The following is a 21,563-nucleotide window of genomic DNA, read 5'->3' as shown; positions in this document are numbered from 1 at the left end:
TTGTAAGTTATTGCGCATCGTAAACGAGAATATGCTAATCGGTTGCATTAACTCGATAATGATGGAAATTAGTTCTTTGTTTCGTGCGAAGAAGAAGCTTTGGCTTTTACAAAAACTTATTTTAAGACTGCCTCTGGTCTTATAATTAAAAGGAAACTGAAGTTCTCAAAAAATAATGTAATGATACAGAAAATATCGTTTTCGTAATGACGAGTACTAAATTAATTCATTTTTATGTTTGAGTGTTTTAAGTGCTAGAAGAGAAAAACAGATGTGTAAATTTATTCTTAGTATGCAATCAGCGGAATATTATTCGAATAGAATAAAAACTGAGTCCCAAAGCGCCAATATCTTGCGTTGAAACCATTTCGAAACCCATCCTTGATCCACTAATCGAGCCATTAACATTCAAAACAAAGTCAATACCAGACAAACCATGAAATCGAACCGAAAACGTATGACTGGAATTAACAGAAAATCGTTAACAATAATTCAGCGGGCAGTTCCATAGACGGGGTTTTGGGGGGATCAGACTAGTTTGCATTTAAGGCGAGGATGATCGTACGTTTTAATGTGAATATTTCACGCCGCTCGTCGTTCGATTCCAGCATCCAGCGGGTCCGTTTGGCCACTCTGATCTCGGCCCACGACGAATTCATAAAGTATCTCGCACTTTTTAATGATTCCTGAGTTACAAGCTGGCCGAGTGGGATCTTTAACTCTGATTTCCCTGCATCTCGCAGCAGGTACAATGCAACAATTTGGCGGCAACTTATGACAGCGCAACCATCGCAAATAAACTCAAATGGCACCACACTAAAAAAACTGATCTGGGCAGCGAGAATTTATGCAGCTTTTTGTGGCCAACAACCAAGACGATGTGGACGAGGCGGCTTTCGTGCGCACTTAAATTATGAATATTACCAAATGGGTCAATTCGAAATAAATAAGCAACGGTCTTGCCGATCCCGAGACTCTCGTTGTTCAGGGGAGCTGGGCCTCCGCCGATTGGCCGAATAGAGTTGTCTCTGTCGCAATTTCTCATTGAGCTGTCGCCTGGTTTGTTGCCGATGAGGACTCGTTTCCTGGCCAACACGCATCCACGCTCCCTTCCTGGCCAGCTTCCCTGGATTGGCATTGGGCGGCCTAGCCTCGCCTGCAATATCGCTCATGCATCTGGTAATCTATGCGCAATTAGCGGCGTACATCAGATTTAGTATTCTGATTGCTTTTGCCTCTTCTCTATCTGTCTCGCTCCGCCTGGCCGATTATTGGCCGTAAATATGATATGGAATTTGTTGTTATTCTCTTCCTTAATCTGCCGGAGTGGCTCATCCGCTGGATGTTTAGGAGACAGGTAGGAAATGCATTTAATTTTATATTTAGCATGGCCGGGACATTGAGTAGGCTTCGGATGGCCACGGTTATCATAACTTAATAATTGCGGCAATTTGAGGAAATAGGTTGCTAAAATATGTTCTGTATTCAATAACCCGCTTTTATACGGGTTACTGGGGTTTCCAAAAGTTTAAGTGCATTTCTTGTTACAATTTGCGCTGGTACTTTTTGTACGTCTATTTTAGAATTTTTCGATCGCTCCGATATCAGCAAAATGATATCGTTGTCAGATTTTTATAAAATCAAAACCGCAATTCCAGAAAAGTTAGCCATTACTATATCTCGGTATAAATTCGTATTAATTGAAATACAACAAAGTTCTTATTTTGCTTTCATTAATTTTTCAGATTATTCCTTTGTGATCTATATAAAATAGTCGTTCCATGCGGCCCATTCCGACATATATTCAACCTTCAAAGATAGCAGAAAACCAAGTTTTAAAAAAAAAATTAGACATGTTTATATCGACTCGCCTGGCGTTACATTCAAGCTTTTCATTACTTCGTTAAATCTTCTAAATCTAAATCAAGATATTATTATCAAGAAACGATAAATTCTTAGACTTTTGAAGTTTTTTTCCATTAAACATTTTATTTGATGTCATCTGCAGCCGCTCCCATACAACCCGTATCCAATTCAAAAGCAATCAAAGACCCAGAGCCTATCAATATATCCATCAATTAGAATTTGCGCAGATAGACCAGGGCTAACCCAACCCATCCCAATGCTGGAATGAAAGTCCCACTCGATGCATCCATCAGGCGGACTTCATCCGCTTGGTTCCTTAGGCCTTATGCGATCTTTATAGCACCATAACCGCTCTGTGGGCGGAGGTGATAAATCCCTGTTAAGTGGCTCCCATTAATGCATCGACTCTGGTGACTTTGCGTGACTCCCAAATGGCTGCGGCGCTTCCGTTTGCTTTGTCTCTGACGCGTGGGATCGGCTCCTCCGGCCCATCCTTCCGATCGTAAATATACCAATTTGTTGAGAACGCTCAGAGTTCACCTTCTACTTGTTTCGGGGATTTGGTTTGTCATAAATTTTGATTTGTATTATGCATGTATATCAAGTGGGCGTCGTCCGAGTGGGTTTCAATTTAAGTGTGAGCCAAGACAAATGATGAGGGAGGCCGCGGGTTGACAATGACTACTTTACACCCGGCAAATCAGAAATGTATTATTAAATAAACAGACAGCTGGTCCGTTGAGGTCCTCCGCTGGTCGTAGATTTTACGATGCGTTTTTAAGACGCTCGTAAAATGAGAGATTTAACGAGGCTGCCATTACTTGACAGTAAACAAGGGTAAACAACAGAAACCCCAGTCCAGGTGCTTTCGACCCGCAAAATAGGCGTGACAGATATGTCGCCCTCGACGCTGACCCGTGACTTGTCAGTTGTCAAAAAAATGTCGATGATGATGGCCATTAAAATCGGCCAGGCGGACAATCAAGCAAGTCGGGGCCAAACCACAAAGGAGAACCTCATCAAAGTGACTTTTATTGTTCTTTAATTGTTGAACTGTGTTCCGACGAGTTGGTACGCGTTATGTGTACATAAAATTAAATTTTATGTTTCGACTGCCAGCGAGAAAGAACCATTTGAAATAGTCAAGGCAAGTCAAGTCGAGTCAAAGTGACCCGCTGGTTTTTAGTGTGAAAATCACTTAAGCGCGTTTACCGAATTTACGACTCTAACGACTTTTGGAAGAGAGAGATGGGAAGCGTTTCCGCTTTTACGAGCTGCCAGCTCCGTACAAGCTTATTAAAATGATTTAGCGGCATTAGAATGGATTTTAAGTGGCAGGGGATGACGTTTTTCTAATTGTGTGGAAATAATTATGCCTACTTTAATGTAGGAACTTTCTGAAAGACGAACCATTTTTATGTTAAATATAATATGCTAAATAAAACATAAACGTACATATTTTAGCTCAGAATGCCAGAACAGATAGTAAAGAGTAGTAAGCGAAACAATCCTAAATGACTTCTAAATAGGTTGAATGAGTAAGTGCCTGCAATGGTGACACAGCAGTTGGATAGTTGGAAATTACTTTAAACTTCAGGACCGTGAGCCAGTGCTAACCAGTGACCAGAGAAACGTCGACAAAAAGATGCATTTTAAAAAAATTATAAAAAAAAGTTGCGGATATTTTCTTTATTTATCTGGCTGCCATCCGATCGATCAAATTTTCACCAAATTTTCGCACATAGTTGCCGAAAATGTTTATTAACTTCTAAAACAATGGTACGATTTGGAGTACCATTGAATGAGAGTAGTATAGTTAAACGAATGAAATTTACAAAATCTACGAGTAACGTATTAAAAAAGAACAAAAAAATATTCAAGAATTCTAGAAAACCACCCACAGTGGTGGAGACCCCCTCAACAATGAACTAAGATCATAAATATATTTATTTTAAACATTTATTTCCTGAAGTTGTCAATCTGGCATAAATCACACGTCAAATGCAGGACCACATGGCAGGACGGTTTGCAATATTGGGCAGGAGGTTCATAAATCAGTCAGAGAAACGCATTATAAAGAAACTATAAATATTTGTGTGATTGACGCCGGTTGCACATAAAAGTGGAATTAAAAAGACGTAAAATGTTTACACAGTTAAGGAGAGGCGGCATCCAAACACAAACACACTCTGGGCTGATAAGGTTCTGTTCTGAATGCCACACACCCATAGAGGAGCGGGGTGTGAGTGGCATCATAAAAAGCATAATTACGGGCATTTGTGCTAATGTGACTTTCTGGCCGCAGGCGTTAACGTTGGCAAAACATTTCTTATCATGGCGGCAGGATGTGATGTGAGCCAGGAAGTGGAAATCGGGGGAAGGAATAATGCAGGCTGGAGTTAGACTGAGCTGGGCTGAGCTCTCGCATAAATCACTCATTATGAGCCTTAATTAATGCGACTATATGGCGACCTAAATTTTCTATAAATCATCAGATTAAACCCAACGCCAAGCAGTCATCGTTTCTCCAAGGAACATATGATGTAGACTTGTCTGTATGTCTGGTGAAATAGATTGCCAGAAATCTATTGGCAGCTTGACTGAAGCTCATCCAGATGGGCTAATGATGTCATTCGAAGGAACTGGCTAATGTTTATCGGAATAATTAAGCTAAATCGTCTGTGGCCCACAATGCAAAGGATCTAGAATTAAAATGGCTGCTATAAAATACATTTTTATAATCGAATAAAAACATCTTATACCTTCGAACAAATCTATTTAATTAAAATAAATTTTATTAAATTGGTTTTAGGAACTTAAATAGTACTAATGCTGTTTATAACAGACAATAGTAATAATCTTCAGGAAACAATTTTTCCCAGCTGTGAATGAGTATTTTAATGACAAAAGCAATACATTTCAATAAGGTAGTTCTGAATGCAGTGCGAGTCATTTCCATAGTCATTCACGCGCTTTAACGACCCGTCTATGGCCAGCTTGTAGCCCGTATACCTCACGACACCTTCAAACTGACCCCCGCCAGGAGTGGCCAGCAGCCTGACCCTGAATTCGGACTGGTGATCATCCGCCGTGCGCCGCCACTTCTCGGCAGATAATACCCGATCCAGAGACAATCTACTGCAGGGCGGAGTGTGTAGGTGCAGGACCTTGTTGATGTTCCGGATAATGAGGCGGGCGGCCCGCAGAACATATCCATCCGCAGTCGATGTGTTTCTATGTTGCTGACACAGGCAATACTCCGTGGGTATGCTGGCCAAAGCACAGTCTCTGTTTTCTGGTATGGGCAGGAAAAGGCTAATTCCTCGTGGTGGATTCTTCTCCAGAGCCTTTAAGTCCGCACTTCGCTTCTGGAGCTGCTCATCCTCCAGTGACGTCAGATTGGGCAAGTCCAGGAGAGTGGCATGCAGATCGAAGGCAGTGACCAGTCGGTGGTTGTTGGTCTTCAAGTTGCTGATGGCCTGAGGATACCGTTCTTCCAGCCACCGAGGGTAGCAGAGCATGGCCAGTGGCAGACTCTCCTCAACTTTTCCCTGCACCGTTTTGTAAAATCGCCCCTTATTCAATCCGTGATTGGAAACCACCAACAGTAGAGTGTTCTTCAGAAGGCCGCTGCTGGCTATCGAATTGAACATTTTCAGAAACGGGCGGTCCAGCCTACGGCCGTAGTTAAACACGTGATCGATGCCCTGCGTCCACCAAAGGAACGTGAAGAACCTATGCACCTTGTGGTGGGGCAGCATCTTAAAGAGGAACTCCCTGAGCACCATGGCATAGCTATCCTTCTCGTTACAGTGGGTACCATGTAACTGGTCCGTTCTGGTTTTTAGCCACATCTCGAGCAACGCTGGCCGGAGATAAAAGTCCGTGGGTGGATCTTCGAAACCCTTCGCAAACATGCTCTTGTCTATGTTGTCCTCACCCAGAGCGGTTTCATAGCCGGCTTGCTGGAAGACTTTCCAGATAAAAGGGCAGTTGTCCAGACTCTTGAATTTTGAGGAAAGATCCTTTAAGTCGGGACCACTTAGCCCGCTCAGCAGCGGCATCATACTGTCGAAGGTGTTATTTCCCAGCCGATTGAAGCCCTTGAGCACGACGTGCGGCAGGGAGAGCAGAAAGTTGGCTGTGCGACCCATACTCCGGTGGAAATGCATTTGGGAAATGGAGTCCAGGCCCAAGATCAAAACGGACAAGCTGCCGGCGTCGGCGGCCAACTTGAGGGGAGGGATACCCTTGGTGTTCCGCAGCCATTCGTCGGGTGGCTGGACGTAGAAGTGAACTCCGTTATATATGCTCGTGCCGTTGAGAAAGCACTCAGCCCTTATGATATCCGCATGGGGTTCAATTGTATTGTTTCCATCCTCCAGCAGTGGAAATCGCCGACTGTACAAATACCGATTGTCGAAATCGGTTTTCCGCTGCATAGCATGATACTGGCACTCGAAGCTCTCCAAATCTGTGACCCCGAACCTTGACACGATGAACTCTATGTCCACCTCCGTCCTCAGGTAGTTGTTATCACAGCTGCTGAAGGACGTCAAGTCCAGTTCGCTGGCACAAAACTCCCTGCGCAGGCCGCGCCACAGGAGCATCACGTCCCGTTCGTTGGGAACCATGGTCAGCATCCGACATCCCATAGTGTTCACAAAGTACCTCTCCACAAGGTGGTGCTCCTGGAAGATTAGCATGTCGACTACCACGTCATTATAGTAGTAAACGAGGGAGAAAAACACCAAGCTAGAAAAGAAACAGCAACGTATATTGCAGACTCTCATTTTGCATATTTCAATCGCATCAAAATTTCAGTTATTAAAAATATAATGCAATTTTTGAAGATACCCAACAGTTCGTCGGTGCTTCAGTTTGAAAGCGCAATTCTATAAATGAAAGCTAAAAGCGGAGAAGTGTTCGTCAAAGATTTCATAATTTTTAATGCCGAAATTAACAAAATTAGAAAAGCCGAAGTGATAGAGATTTTAGAAACAGGAAAAATAATAATAACTTATCCAAAACTTTCTAAAATCCCAAAAAAAATCCTTGAAGCGATGAAGTTTCATTGAAGCTAAGGAATACAAATTAAGTTTAAACAAGTTGTGTCAAAGACTGTGAAATTTCAATAACTTCATCAGCGTGGGCAATAAGTACAGCCATTACAAGAACTAAGTGCGTCTCCCTTGTTTTATTTCTGGTCCACTTTTCGTAATTATTAAGTTCAAGCTGAGCTCTTTTTAGTCCAACTCCTTTTAAAAATAACAATAAACTAAAAGGTCCACTCGTGCATAAAGCATTCCCATTCGCGTCCGGAGTTCCAGTCCACTCCAATCCTAGCCAGAATCAAAAAAGATGGCTGGCGGAGACCGGGGGCAGTGGCGTTAATTTATCACTTAACCTTCTTTAGCAGCCAAGTTTATAATTTCGATGGCGTCCATGGCCGACCCAAAGCGAGGATGACGACGAAGCTGGCAAGTACGGCACTTGAACGACGACTGCCCATCAGTGAGATGCCGGACACAGGAGTGGAGGGGAATGCAATAGGAACACGGATACCGTCACGGTGGGGCCAGGGAACCGTTCACTGAGAGAAACGGGATACCAAACAAATCGACTTGGAGGAGTATCATAGGTTTGGGAACTTGAGCATGTTGTGAATTCATTACGTAGATTTTTCAAAATATATTGCAAACGTTTTTCCTTTTTGTTTTGTCAAAGTCAAATACTAAGCGAAAAAAGTTTTAAGCGGTACTCCCAAACGTATTGAACTAAGATTAAGATACGTTAACACCTTAAAATTTTACTATTTTCGTTTTTCAGTGCACTGTCTCTGGGCTCAAATAAAATAAAATAACAAACGGCTGCCGGGGTATATATATTTTTTCCCATTGTACATTTAGCCAACTGCTTCACCCTGATTCTGCTTTTCGGACCCCCAAGCCCCATTTTCCCACAGTGACGTCGTCGTATTTCTTCAGTTTACGCATCAGCCCCAAAAACCCTAGCCCCAAACCCCCATCATGGTAACTCCGCTCTGGTGTTGTCCTTTTTGTTGATGGTTTACGCTCTGGCCGGGCGCTCTTTGCAAAATGAAAATGCAAAAGGAATATTCATGAGGAGATTAGAATTATTTTTCGTGCTGTCATTTTCATTTTCACTCCGCCTTCTGCGTATTTTGTCTCGGAATGCCCTTCACTTAGTTTCCGAGGAGTGCTTGTTGTAAAATCGGGCTATTTTAGTAGAATTTTTTACCGGACTTATATATGTACTTACTATACAAAAATTTTCAAAGCAGCATTTTTTATCTATTCTTTTTATGTTTTAAGAAATAAGAATAACCCAAGCCCCTACATAAAATGAAATATTATATAAAACTGAACCCAAGCCCATACCTAAAAAGAAATATTATATATATTACAATATTAAATATTGTAATGTTATTAATTAATTCTTTGCATAGGACTCATTTAAGTCACTACAACCGAAACCAAATATTTTCAATTGCTTTCTCCTATTTCCTTTTCCATTTCTTTTTGTTTCGAGCATTTGCTTGTTTTTTTTTTTTGCTGAGCGCGAGTAAAAATATGATTTCTTTGTGCCAAAAGGGATTAAATTCACGCTCGTTTGTCCTGTTTATGATGAGTGCTGTTTGCTGGTGCTGTTCCAACATAAAATGGTGTTGTGTTGTGCGTTTGCCTTCTTGCATAAAAATTTAATGATACAAACACCCAGGCACTGACATGAATCACCCGATGGCAGGCAGACATCGCTTCCCAGAGAGGAAAACCTTAAAAAAGAAAACCACCCGACCGACGTCGCCATCGCATTTAAAATATTTTGTGAAATTATTATGAAAATGCGTAAAGGGATTTAATAAATAACTGTAACTGCTCCTCACTCACCCCAAAGCACCTCCACCTCACCCCGCTATCCTCTTTTCGCTGCCGCTCATTTGCCTTTTCCCGCCATTGTACCGTAATTCATAATGTTGTTGTTTTTTCGGCGCTTTCCATCCAGACTTTTCCTTTTTCTTGTGCATCTGTGTGGGTTGTTCCCCTTCTATCACCCCTGTTGCTGTGTGGAATTATGTTTTATCCTGAATTATGGATTTTGTTTTGTTGTTTTCTGTCAAAATCATATTTTGTTCACCACCAACCCCCCGGCTAACAACTGGCTTCCGCCCACTCCCACTCCCACACTTGATAACCCAAGCCCGACTCATTTACATGCTAAAAATTTGGCTTTGGGGACACTGAAAAAATCTATTTCAGCGGTCAACAGTTCAAGGTTTTTTACGGCATAGCATCGTTATTTTTAATTATTTTTGGTAATTGAAAATATACCTTCTTTAATAATTGCATTGTAACTACATACCTTTCTTGAAATATTTTTGCATATGATGGATCAAGTTGTCTATACTTCTTTATTAAAACCTTGCAGTTAAATAACTTATTTACTTATTTGCAGTAAATAAAAGCTTAACGGAGTTCGTAAAATTAATTTCATGCTGTTACATTCTTTTTCGGTGTATCATTTCTGGGTTAGCTCAGCTCTCAGTTCAGTTTCCAGCTACAGCCTTCTCTTCGCCATTAATGAGAACTTGTTTGTATCGACGTAAGTCGGAGGTAGAGGGGGACCAAGGGATGGTCGGCAGGGAGGTTCCTTTCCCGATTCGGTTTTCCGTTGGCTCGGCTGCTCGGTTTAGTTATATATTTACAACAACACCAAGTCAGTGCAAAAAGTTTTTCAAATATTTTCTACTTAATGTTTAGAATTGTTTTTAGCCGGAAATTAGAAATTATGAAGAATCCACAGGACCAAAAGGACAAAAACTCAGACCCCAAACACTCTGAATGGAATAAATCATTCATCTCTGGCTTGTTACCATACATATAATTGCCAGCAAACAAAGTCATAAATTGTGCACTTAATGAATGAAATTTGTTTATTTTTGTTCTGTGCTTTTCTTAAGCTTTTGATTCTTATAGATATTTGTGTATGTTATGGTCAGTTTGGTTAAGTATACAATATATTTTTTTGTTTATATGTTTATTGATCAAGGATTTCTAAAATTGATAGCTTGGAGATCGAACACATCCAATTTTTTTTGCCTGTTTAATAAGATTATTTTAAAGGAAGAATAAAATTCATTTGAAAAAACAAACAAAAAGGAGGCATACTTCGGCAACTTGAAACTTATATATAGCTTATAGCTATTGCAGATTTAGATATTCTTTAAAACATCTTTAAAATTTTGAATTATTTGGGGAAGCTATGATGATTTTTTACTCAGTGGTATCGTTTTCCGATTCGAATAAAATTAATTCAAAATAATTATCCAAAAGAAAAAAAAAGGAAAAATTAGGTGAGTTAAATTAGCGGCAAGTATTCTTATAATATGAAAAAATTACCCTAAATGTTAGATAAATAGCCATAAAAATTGTTTAGGAGTAGTTATCTTAAAAAGAGGTTTATTTTAAATCTAAGGCGATTTCATCCGAGCATATGCCAACATTTTTTTTTAATTTAAAGGCAATCGCCCTTAGTTGTAAAAAAAAAATAGCCTGGAATCAAGAAAAATTTCCCTAAAATGTTCAAAATTGATAAATTCGCGGTCTAATGCGTTACCCTTAAAAATGTTGGGAAGCTGAGAGGCGTGGGTTCGACCTCTCGGAAAGTCATATGTTTTTTTTGTTTTATTAAACAATTAATTAAATTATACTGTGCTGGAACTATAGCTTTTATATCAAAATTGAATAACATTTTTATGAGTATGCTTAATCCAGCTCTTAGGTATTAGAACTAAATATAAGAGTAATTGTGAATAAAATAATCATTAGGATTTCTTAAAAAATAAAGTACTATCTCAGCCCAAAAATCTTCTCCATACTCCACGAAAAAACTTGCAAATCAAAGTATTTAATTGGATAAACCTATATACTGTCGCATCTAGCAAGCTTAAGCAGTAACAATTTTAAGGACCTCCGTTTGATTGTCGGTTTGGGGGCATGAACAAAATATCAGGTGAGCCCTTGTGGGTGACAAATTAATGAGAAGCTCATTAACGCACTGAATGAGGATTACGGATTTGATTGAAGGTCCTTTGGGCATAAGTACGCCCACAGACGGAGCAGGATATATATAAACTGATAAGGCACACACAACGCCGCAGACTATATGTATACATACATACACGGCCAGACATATCTCGCCCCTATTCGCAGTGCGCAAAGCCAACAACAGAATGGGAATAGTCAGCGAAAAGTGTCATTATGTGTACACAAAACGGGATCCGACTCCACCTACAAGCCACCCTCCCGAAAATCCGAATCCGAAAGCCAACAACGACACCGGAACGAAGGCGCAAACAAGGAGAAAATGTGTACATAAAACAATCTCGTTATGTCGGCATTATCCTGAAGAATTCTGGTTCGTCCTCGTCACTCGCAGCGCCATAAATCACTCACACGCTTGACACATTCCCCCTCTGTTGCTTTGTCCCTTTCACCCCGCCTATCTGTGTCTCTTTCTAAAGCATTGTCGTTTGTTCTGTGTCGCTCTGTTTGTGTGTGTGGGCGCGTGGCCTACTGTGATGTTGTCCTGCTCAGACATAGACATAGAGCAGCGCCTTTGTTTTAGGGAAATCTTTCTTTTTTTTCAGTGACCCCAACATTTAATACACTGAAAATAAGGTGAGGCTATATGTGTGTACACAAATCGGTATGTTGCCGAATTTATCTTGCTGGGAAGAAGTATTCAAAAAAATGATATATTCTGATTTACTCTTTGAATTTAAGTTGAGCTGATTACATATATTTCCTTTTTTAACAACAACTGTGAACATCGAATAAAGAAGTAAAATAGCTTTTAAGATTTATTGTATATAATGAAGGGAAAAGTCAAAGAAAAATATTTTTGATTGTATTTAATATTTTTAATTTTACAAAATCTAGCGAGTACTGTCATTATAGATTACTATTTTTTTTTAATTGGAAGGAAAATTTAAATATTCAAATAATAAGTTAAAAGTCAACTTTATTAATTTAAATATAAAAATCGTGACGGTCGCATTTTCAACAAAATTTCTGATACAAAATTTTGCGACGACAAATGATGAAGCATTCGACTAAATGAAAATGTTTTTACGCCCTTTTTAAACCGACAAACAAAGGCTTAAAAATTTTAAATTTGGTAAATACCAAAGAAAAATATTTTTGTAATAACTTTTGACAGGAGCATTAGTAGTCTCCAATGCACACGCTCTGCGCATCGTCACCATATGTCAGTAGTGTTTATAACCTTTTCAACAAATGTTTGTCCTAACGTTTAACATATAAGGGTATTTCCTCGTCAACCTTTATTTTCCTAGAAACAAGTATTTTTGTTGTTCAGCATTTTTCGCTCTCGGTTCGCCAGTAATTCACCCCGCGGTGACATTTTGGTGTGACAGACAAGACGTGTCCTTCGTCCTTTTTGCATTTTTCTCGGTTGGGTGTCTGTGTGTGTGGCAAGTTTATCGTTTTAAATGTTGATACAAGCCTGGGTCGTGGTTCGCTGCTTGTCCTCGTCGACGTCCGCGTGGGGATAATAGGATGTTAAGTAAATATTTAAAAAAGTCCCATCGCCCACCCACAAACACAGTGCCCCTCTGGCAATTGAGAAATTCTAGGCGACCTCAGGAGCTGAGAAAAAAAACTTTTCCGGCCATGTCCGCTCATTTGCGCTGTGTGGAAAAGTTTAGGTGGGTGGTAAATAAAATGAGCCGGCGCTGGCACTCTCTAATCCAGTTTTTGGCCCCGACTCTTCGGCCGGGACACTTTCTGGCATAAATCATTTGCATACAAAATGAGACCAATGAGGGAAGCCTGCAAATGAGCGTCGAAGATGAATGTCGCAACAACAACAACAACAGCATCACCAAGAAGGGGCCGGAAAAATCCTTTCAATTTTCGCACACATTCAATTTTATTAATTAAAACATTTTTTTTCTCCCTTTCTCTTAGCTTCATCTTCTGTTTGTGATTGGAGGAGCTTGGGCAATTAATTCCAAACATTCAGGACGCTTTTTCTTTGTTAAGTTTCGGTTTTTTTTTTTTGGGTGGTTCTGTTTGTTTTGGGTGCGCAAATTATCCTTTGCTATCCTTGCGCGAAATAAAATATCACAAACAGTTACAGCCCCCCATAAATAATGGGAATTTATGCCAGCTATACACAAACGCACCCGAACAACAGAAATACAAAGGGCAGAAGCCAACTTTTCTCGCTGGAATTACCATTCAATCATTTTGTAATTGCCAGCTGCAGAGGTGGAGTGAAGTCGGTTGTAGGTACCCGCTTACCTCAGCCTCAACTTAATTCGTTGCTAAGATGGGTTCATTTACTTGGCTCGGCTTTTAATTTCTGCAATTTATTCTAATAAGCCTTCTATTCTGTTCTACTTTGCATTCAAATTGGATCCTTTTTCATTACGGATTTGAGGTACAGTGGAGGGTGACAAGGGGCCAGTAGTATTTAAAGCTTATTGATTTTATGTTGAAATAGTTGGAATTACCAAAGCTTAAGAAAGAGCCAAAACTGAAGAGCCAAAAATTTGTACCTTTCAATTTAATTTTTTTATAAACTAAATAAAGTAATTTTAACCCTATTAATTTCAACAATTTTTAAAAGGTAATAATAATAAGAAATGTTTTAATACGTACGAATCATCAAAGTGTGTCACTTTAAAACAAACCTTTGATACTTGGCGGAGTTCACTACCCCACCGTTGGCCGCCAAATCTCATTTGGACAATTTTGCAACTTTAATCAGCTGTATCTTTACGGGGGTTGAGCCCCCAGAGTCCAACTCCTCGCAAACAACCACCCTGGCGCTGTCGCTTTGTTTTTGGATACCGCTTTGGCTGCTGTCTGTCATAAATCTATCAAGTTTAATGGCCGCCTCAGCGCTGCACATAATTTTATGTATTTTATGCTGCAAATTGTTAGCCAAAGCGCTCACAAACACAAATCAGCTGGAGCAACCCTCGGAGAGCCAGCACAATCCACCTAAAAAACCACCCAGCCACCCACCCACTGGGCAAAGCCACCCCAAGAGGAAAGAAGAAAGCGAGGAAAAGACGAAGACGAAGACGAGAACACGAATTTCCACGCACATCTCCAAAGACTCACAAATTTCATAAAGTGGCAATTCAATCAATCAATTCTGACAGGGGGCGGCCATTGGGGGTGAACTGCCCCAGCCTTGGCCATTTTAGCCGTTATGCTCACGTACACAATCACACAACTCAAACTGATTTTGCTACGGGTCTGAAGAAATGCGGGTGGAAGAAAACAAAACAAAAAAAAAACACAAATACTTTGGAGGGAAAAACAATAGCAGGGTCCTGGCCAAGTTAAGGCGAGGAAAGTATGCATAAATTTCGTTTAGCCCCCGTTTTTAAGCACCCCGCCCCTTCTTTGGGGCAGCAACTTTGCCTCGGAGGCGTCAGTCCAGTCAGTCAGTCAGAAACGGGTCCAAGACCCTTAACAGTTGGCAGTTTAAATATTTTTTAATTGCCTTTCGTGTGGCGCCTTCATCCACCCAGCCAAAGCACCACCAGCCAGCCCATCGACCCACCACCACCCCTTTTCGTAGGCATTTGTCGGCTTCTTCTTCTTTATACCTAAGCTATTATCCTTATTTATTTGTGTTTCGCTTCTGTTTCGTTGCCGGTTTTTCGCTTTTCCCTTTGCCATTGTCCTAAGCATTCGATAAATTTTGAAAACCGAAAGGAACCCAAAGGAAGTGCTAGACAAAAGCGTTATAACAGAAAAAACGTTTGACGAATTGGGTTAGGAATGTGAGGCACAGAGATTTCTAATGAATAATAGATGAAAAATGAATTCCAACTTACTAATTTAATAACAAAATAAAATATTCGTGGATCAAAATAATATTCATACAAAAAAAAACTAACAAAAATTTTGATGTAATGAAAAACTTGTATTGTTATTATTTTATAAGACCTTTTACTTCTTCTGATTGGTGTTAATAATAAACCCGTAGATATGGAATGGAAAGTCAGTTTGGTTTTTTTCTATCGGTCAATGGAATCATGTTCCCTTTTTTAGATTCTATTTAAAAAGCAAACCGTGTCGCCCAATCGAATCGAATCAAAGTCCACCATTTCCAGCAAACAAACCCCAGCCATGGCTGTTTCGTGAGCTCGTATGTATCTTCCCGATGCTGGCAAGAATCTTTCCCATGTGAGTGGGTACTCGCCCGATGTCTGTGCAACCCGATGGCCAGTGAGCGTGGCCAATCTGACAGGTGATTGATTGACATTCGGATGGAGCGCGTAGAGCGAGCGAGACCGGGAATAGCTGCTTGTTGTCTGTTGCGTTCACTTTGGTTCTAAAACCGGTCTTGCGCTTCTCTGTTAAGTGGAGAAGGTTGAAGGAATTTCTATTACTCACCGAAATAAAACAAAAGGAAATCGCACAAATATAAGAAGGAATAATCACATGTTGAAAGATTAATTAGTTTAAAAAGTTGAAACAATTTAATTTTTTTAGTTTTTTATATATTTGAACATCCTACGCAGAGAAAACAAAAGTGGTGTACATTGTATATATTCTTAATCAATAATGTCCGTCCGTCCATTTCTACGCAAATAAGTGCCTCAGTTTTCCCAAAAAATGTTTTCATACTACCTGCAAGTATATAAATCAGAACGTACCGGATCGGGCGACTATAGCGTTAAGCTCCCATAGAAACAATTGGGGAAATGATAGTAAATTTGCTGTTCTTCAATTTTATTTTTTAGATCTTCGATATTAGTGATTGTTTATTATTTTAGATTTACGATGATCAACATCGGCCGACTATGCCTAAAAGCTTTCATAGAACTAATCGGAATATTGAAAAAAAAATAATTAAAACAATAATAATAATTGTAACTTCTCTAATTTTAATTTTTTTTTTTATTCTTTTGAACATAGGAATGGTTTAATCATCTTAGTTTCAAAGGGTTTTATTCAGAAAAGTGTGCAAAGACGACTAATAAGCGCATTTATTTTAAAATATAGCAGTGGGCCTACCTTCCGTTTTCCATGTTTATACCCTTGAAGAGAGTTTCCGACCCTAAAACGTATATATATTTTTGATCAGCATCACTAGGAGAACCGATCTGTCCGTCCTTTTCTACGCAAACTAGTCTCTCAGTTTTAAACTTTCCCAAAAGCTGTATTTTTATTGCAGGTAGTGCGTAAGTCGGAACGACTATATTATAACTTTGCTGTTTCTTAATTTATTTTTAGTTCTTCGAAATATTTTAATGGTTAAATATTTCAGAACTACGGTTTAAATTGCATAAAAATCGGACGACTATATCATATAGCTCTCACGGGAACAATCGGAAAAATAAATTTTAAAAAATTATACCTTTGCTGTTTTTTAATTTTATTTTTAGTTCTTCGACATAATGGTTAATATTCTAGAATTTCGGTTTGAATTTCATCAAATTCGGACAAATATATCATATAGCTCCCATGGAAACAATAAAAATATATAAAAACAAATATTTTTTAATGTAACTTTTCTATTTTTTATTAAAAATTCTTTTCGACTTATTAATAATTTGACAGTTCAGAATTATGCTTTAAATTTTATTAAAACCGGAAAACGATATGATATAGCTGCCATAGGAACTATCGAATAATTAAGCTGGTAATCATAATAACTTCAATGTTTTTATGATTTACGCAAGTAAATCATATTTTTAAATGTTTTCAAGAATATTTAATTTTGATGTGATACATTTCGTTGAAGAGGCATTTTAAAATGCTAGCAACGAGCCAATTTAATTATAAACACAATATTTTAAAAGTTTTGTAAGCAAAAAGTTTTTTTTTCTGTGTGTCCCTAATTGACTAATTTGTCGAAATAGGTTTGAGCGATAAGTTAAGTTATCGTGTATATAGCTCTTGAGATTTTTAAACTTTTGGCGTATAACTGACTTTTGAAATTTGTTAAGCAACAAAAACTCCAACTTTTATCAGCTCACAAAAAAATATGGTATCAAAGACTTAGTACATATATGTAAATTGCGTTCGTCATGTCATTTTGGTGGGTTTGTTTGATAAAATTAATAACTAAACGTTAACACCAACAAATACAAATTCAGAATGTATAAATCATTATACCATTATAACAAAACCTAAATATTAGGTTGAACCAATTTAATAATATTTCAAAAAATAACTAAAGTGTTTCAAATTTTTAACGGTCGTTTCATAGATTCGAATTTACTCAGGCAAATTTCGAAATCACTCAACCCTGCGAGAGCGTAAACCGGTCTGGTCTCTCTTGCTCTCTTTACTCTTTTCGAATTTCGAAAACATGCTTGGGCAGTGGCGTTCCGATAGGGGCTGTCGACTTGGGGTGGAAATCTATTCTTTAGAATTATTTATTTATCAAAATGCGACTACATACAAATATATTATTAAAAATTCATGATTTTACCGCTAGTTTACTATTTAAAATTAACCACCCTAAAAGTATATAAAATAAACGTTTTTAACCCCTTCTTAGGACTACGACTCTGTCTTCTTCTGTCTTCGACCACAATGAAAACAGCTGATTCACATCGGCATGCAATTACTATAAAACAAACCTTAAATCAACAACTGAATGCAGCCAACTGTTATATGCAGCCAAAAGTTATAAAACTAACCATTATAAGGGTGGCTGTCATTTATTATTTACCTAATAATAAAAACTTAAGGAATTTCTTGTAGTAAAAAGAGTTGGCTTGCTTACCTGCACAACTACAATTGAAAATGGTATATTTGAAGTCAGGTCTCAAGCTTCCATTCTTCAAGGTCAAGTGCCCTTGTTCTCAGGACACTTTGTTAGTTAATTATATTTAAACAAACAGGGTTAAATATATATTTATTAATTCACAGCGCACTTTTCACCAGCAACCATACGACAACATGACGCGCTGCTTCTCTCACAAAATTTCGAAAATCGAAGTCGCTTGAGCAAATGAGAGAGTATAGTACGAATATTTGAGTGTTTCTTGAGTTATCTTACCTTATTGCATGTGAGTGAAAATCTGTTAAGTGGAGAACAGTAGTTCGTTTATTTAATTTATTTTTAAGGGGTTTTCATAAACTTAAAAACTTAAAATTTTATTGTTTATTTTTTTAAGGTAAAACTCATTTACTAAAACAAGGAGGGCCACAATAGCTATCCGATGTTGTATGGCTTTTCATACTTTTTTTGTCCCACTTTGTAATACAGCATCATCAGTTGATTATTCCATTTAGTTGCTATTTAGATTACCTTTTCAAATTTTTGCTCAGAAATTATTATTATTTCTTAATTTTATTGTATTCATCAACAAGTAATAATTATATAAAATAAAAACTAAGGTCGGAAATAATGAATATTATGTGAGCGACATTATTTCGCTTAAAAATATCACTCAAAACCTGATTGCAGCAGTTTTATACGGAACTACGACATCATTAAAATGTGTACTTGTTGTTTGAACCATGGACCACATATATAGGATATAAAAAATAGTTGCTTACCTTATGAAAACCATTTAAACAACGGTTTAAAATTTATAAGCGGTAACTACAGTCATTTGTGCGAAACAGTAGCCATTAATTTTCATTTAAACCTGAAGAATTACCTATGGGAATATAACACTACATTGTTGGCAAAGGATTCGTTGACGCGTTTAAACATTTACAATGGCTCGGACTCTACGTCACAAAATCGGCTGTGTCTCCTAAAATAATTATAAAATATATATTTTCTTAAATCCTTGGAAATAGAAATGAACAATTAATAAACAAAAAAATAAGCAAACTTCTATAAGCCTATGCATATATATCCTTGCAGTTTTACTAAAAATAAAATATATTTTAAAACAACTAAATTTTGTTTTTATGCCTCGACCTTAGTTATTCTAAAATATAAAGCCATTATTATTTTGGAATTCCATTACTAGCTCAAAGTTTTAAGATATATTGAAAAAAAGCAAAGATATATTTTTGTTTCATTTATTTTTTTCGATTTATCCTTTGGGAACTATTACTACCTGTAAGTTTTTTCAATATTAAAACTGAGAGTATGCACAAACAAAAAATATGTAAAATTAACTATTTAATTGTTAAAACCGTCCTAACCTAGGAACAATTTTTAAATTCCCATAAAATGTAATTTTAATTTTTAAAAAAATTTCTCAAAAAAATAGTTGCTTTTAAAAAATGGGAATGTCAAAAAATTGTATGTTTACTCTATAACCATAAAAATTATACACAGAGTAACATTAACAGAGCAGCGACAGAGCATGATAATAGTGATAACTGTGAGTGGACCACTGCTCCCGCCCCATAATTAATTACATTGAAGGTGTCTCTGGGATGGTAGGAAGGAGAAAGGAAATGTTGATTATTTTATAATTCAAGTCATATTTAGTAAATTGCTGATAATTAGTAAATTCTGTAAATTTTACATTTTTAGAAGCCATAAGTAAAGATATAAGGGACATGAACATATTTTTCTAACTAGTAACGTTTTTTAATAGTAACGTTACTACAGACAGACAGGCGAACATGGCTAGATCGATCTTCCTACTGATAGTGATAATACAAATTTATATAATACACTCAGCAAGAGTATAAAAAAGATTTAACCTTTTAAAAAGTCATATTTTACAGCATAATACAGAGATAAATCATCATAGCTTCACTCTCTTTAAGCATATTGTTATAAACATCTCAATATACATAGTTGTTTTTAGAATACTTGCTTTTGCAATAGCTACAAGGGCATATAATCTTCGGCTTGTCGAAGCTTGCTTTCATTCTTGTTAGACATATTTTCTACATAATACAAAAAGGTTTTCTTATTATTTGCGGTTTTCGCTCTAGATCTTAGAAAGGAAGCGTCATTAATTTTACAAAATGTAAAGTAAAATTTATGCTCCGATGCCATTAAAGACAAAGATAGGACGAATTTCTAGATTTTTAATTTTTTTTTTAATACTCCCAATTGTATTAGCATGACTTTTGTACCAAAGACCGGCGACTTAACAGGTTGTTGAAAATCTGTAATTATTGGGATATTTATCTGACATAATTTCAATCTACGAATGCAATTATTTGTGGACTCGATCCCAGGGGCATAATCTCGATAAGAATCCACACATTTCCTGCCATCGGTTTGGGCGATCAAAAGAGGGACAGGCACTGAATCAGAACCACTCATTTTGTACAGTGAAATCAAAACAATTTCTCAGATGTCACTGGAGTCATTTTTATTTCAGATTTTTCTTTCAATCTCCTGAGGTGAGTTTAGGACGAGGGGAAAGCCGTACACTAGAGGAGAACTAATTGCGTGTTCAGTGCAAAAATCGTTTCAATTTATCGCCTCAGGTTGATTTTATGCTTCACATACACACCGCACACACACATCCACATATTAATGAAGCCTGCAGTGGAGCGAAAGAGAAGGGGAGAAGACCCAAGATGGAGAGGGAGAGGGAGCGAGTGCCTGCTGATTTATACGCTTCAATCCCACATTTTTATTTCTTTGGCTGCCATTTAGCTAAAATATTTCATATCTGCACTGCATCGCCATCTCGAGTCTTCTGCTCCTTCGTCTTCTTTTGGCTTCTAGGCAGAAGACTAGAGCGGGACGGACTGATTGGCTGCGGCGAATGCAAGAGCGAGATCGAGAAGGAGAGGGCAGGCAATGGACAGCCGCTGCCCCGTAATTATGCGATTTGTTATTCGAGATTTGAGGCGATTGTGACTGTGAATCATGTGGACGGGGAGGTTGAGGAAGAAGCAGCTCCACTGAGAGATGATTTAAAATGCGATTTCAATTCTGGCATTTCTGATTCGCCCGGTGTCTGACTGTAACCTCCCATCCCTATCCCTCGCCTTCCCCAATCCGCCTGCCAACTTTTGGGGATCGCATGCCGATTCCGTCCCGCCGAGAACCGTGAATCCCAGGAGACGATGCCGATGCTATTGCATGTGCACTGGGCAGACAAACGGACGGACTTACGGACAAACGGACAACTTTCATTCGCTCGCATTCGCTGACTGACTGACGTACTTGGGGGCTGACTGATATGGGTGGAACCAAAAGGCTGCATAAAGCGGCCGTCTCGCTGGATGCGCTCAAGCAAGCCTCATGGCCAACGAAAAATATTAGCAGTACTCAGCGACTCTTCACAGATAAAAATTTAATAGTAAAATCAACCCATTCTTCAGTTAAAGTGCTCAAACCGACAATGGTTGGTTGTATTTACCGAGAACTAACTGTTTTTATTAAGAAATAATAGCGGTAAGTTATTAACTACATATTGATTACCATTTTACAGTCAACTCAAACAAAGTGTTTATTAAAAATTATCCAGCCGAAAACAATTCTTACACACACAAGGAAAATTCGGACGTTCATTAATTGAGAATTTGATTTCTTAAAATCAGGATATACTTATTTTGAATACATATTTTGCCTAAGAACTCACATTTATTTATATTTGTACTCATTTTAAGAAAAATACTTAAAGTGAGGATTTATAACGTAAAATAATAGTATAAGAATTAATTATGAATTATGTTTATACGCAAACAATTACAGCACATTAATTCGAAAACCAAAGTGGAAGGGGTGACGAT

The 21,563-nt window shown here is 38.0% G+C and overlaps 2 protein-coding genes across 3 annotated transcripts in view; both read right to left on the bottom strand.

The window, feature by feature from the left end:
• The window catches only part of LOC108135186 (zinc finger protein 808), a 39,854-nt gene extending 22,058 nt beyond the window's left edge, over positions 1 to 17,796 (bottom strand). Inside the window, exon 1 of the mRNA XM_017255807.2 lies at positions 17,674 to 17,796. The gene's annotated coding sequence lies outside the window, so the exon portion shown is untranslated. The remainder of the gene's footprint in view (positions 1 to 17,673) is intronic.
• LOC108135196 lies at positions 4,673 to 6,857 on the bottom strand. Of its 2 annotated transcripts, XM_041708875.1 has the most exons (2): positions 6,724 to 6,857; positions 4,673 to 6,621 (listed from the first exon to the last, which is right to left on the bottom strand). In XM_041708875.1, exon 2 carries the CDS (start codon positions 6,570 to 6,572, stop codon positions 4,764 to 4,766), a length of 1,809 nt encoding a protein of 602 aa, XP_041564809.1. In that variant the 5' UTR covers positions 6,573 to 6,621; positions 6,724 to 6,857; the 3' UTR covers positions 4,673 to 4,763. The 2 variants fall into 2 exon arrangements, with proteins under 2 accessions (XP_041564809.1, XP_017111307.1); XM_017255818.2 differs by having other exon boundaries at positions 4,673 to 6,857.
• Positions 17,797 to 21,563: the final 3,767 nt, after the last annotated feature.

Source organism: Drosophila elegans, unplaced genomic scaffold, assembly GCF_018152505.1.
Source record: "Drosophila elegans isolate 14027-0461.03 unplaced genomic scaffold, ASM1815250v1 contig_397, whole genome shotgun sequence".
Classification (NCBI taxonomy): domain Eukaryota; kingdom Metazoa; phylum Arthropoda; class Insecta; order Diptera; family Drosophilidae; genus Drosophila; species Drosophila elegans.
This window is presented reverse-complemented; position numbering and strand designations above follow the sequence as displayed.

What these genes read in the sequence shown, in the direction of transcription:
- LOC108135196 (XM_017255818.2), bottom strand. Translation starts at nt 6,659, where the DNA reads ATGAGAGTCTGCAATATACGTTGCTGTTTCTTTTCTAGCTTGGTGTTT.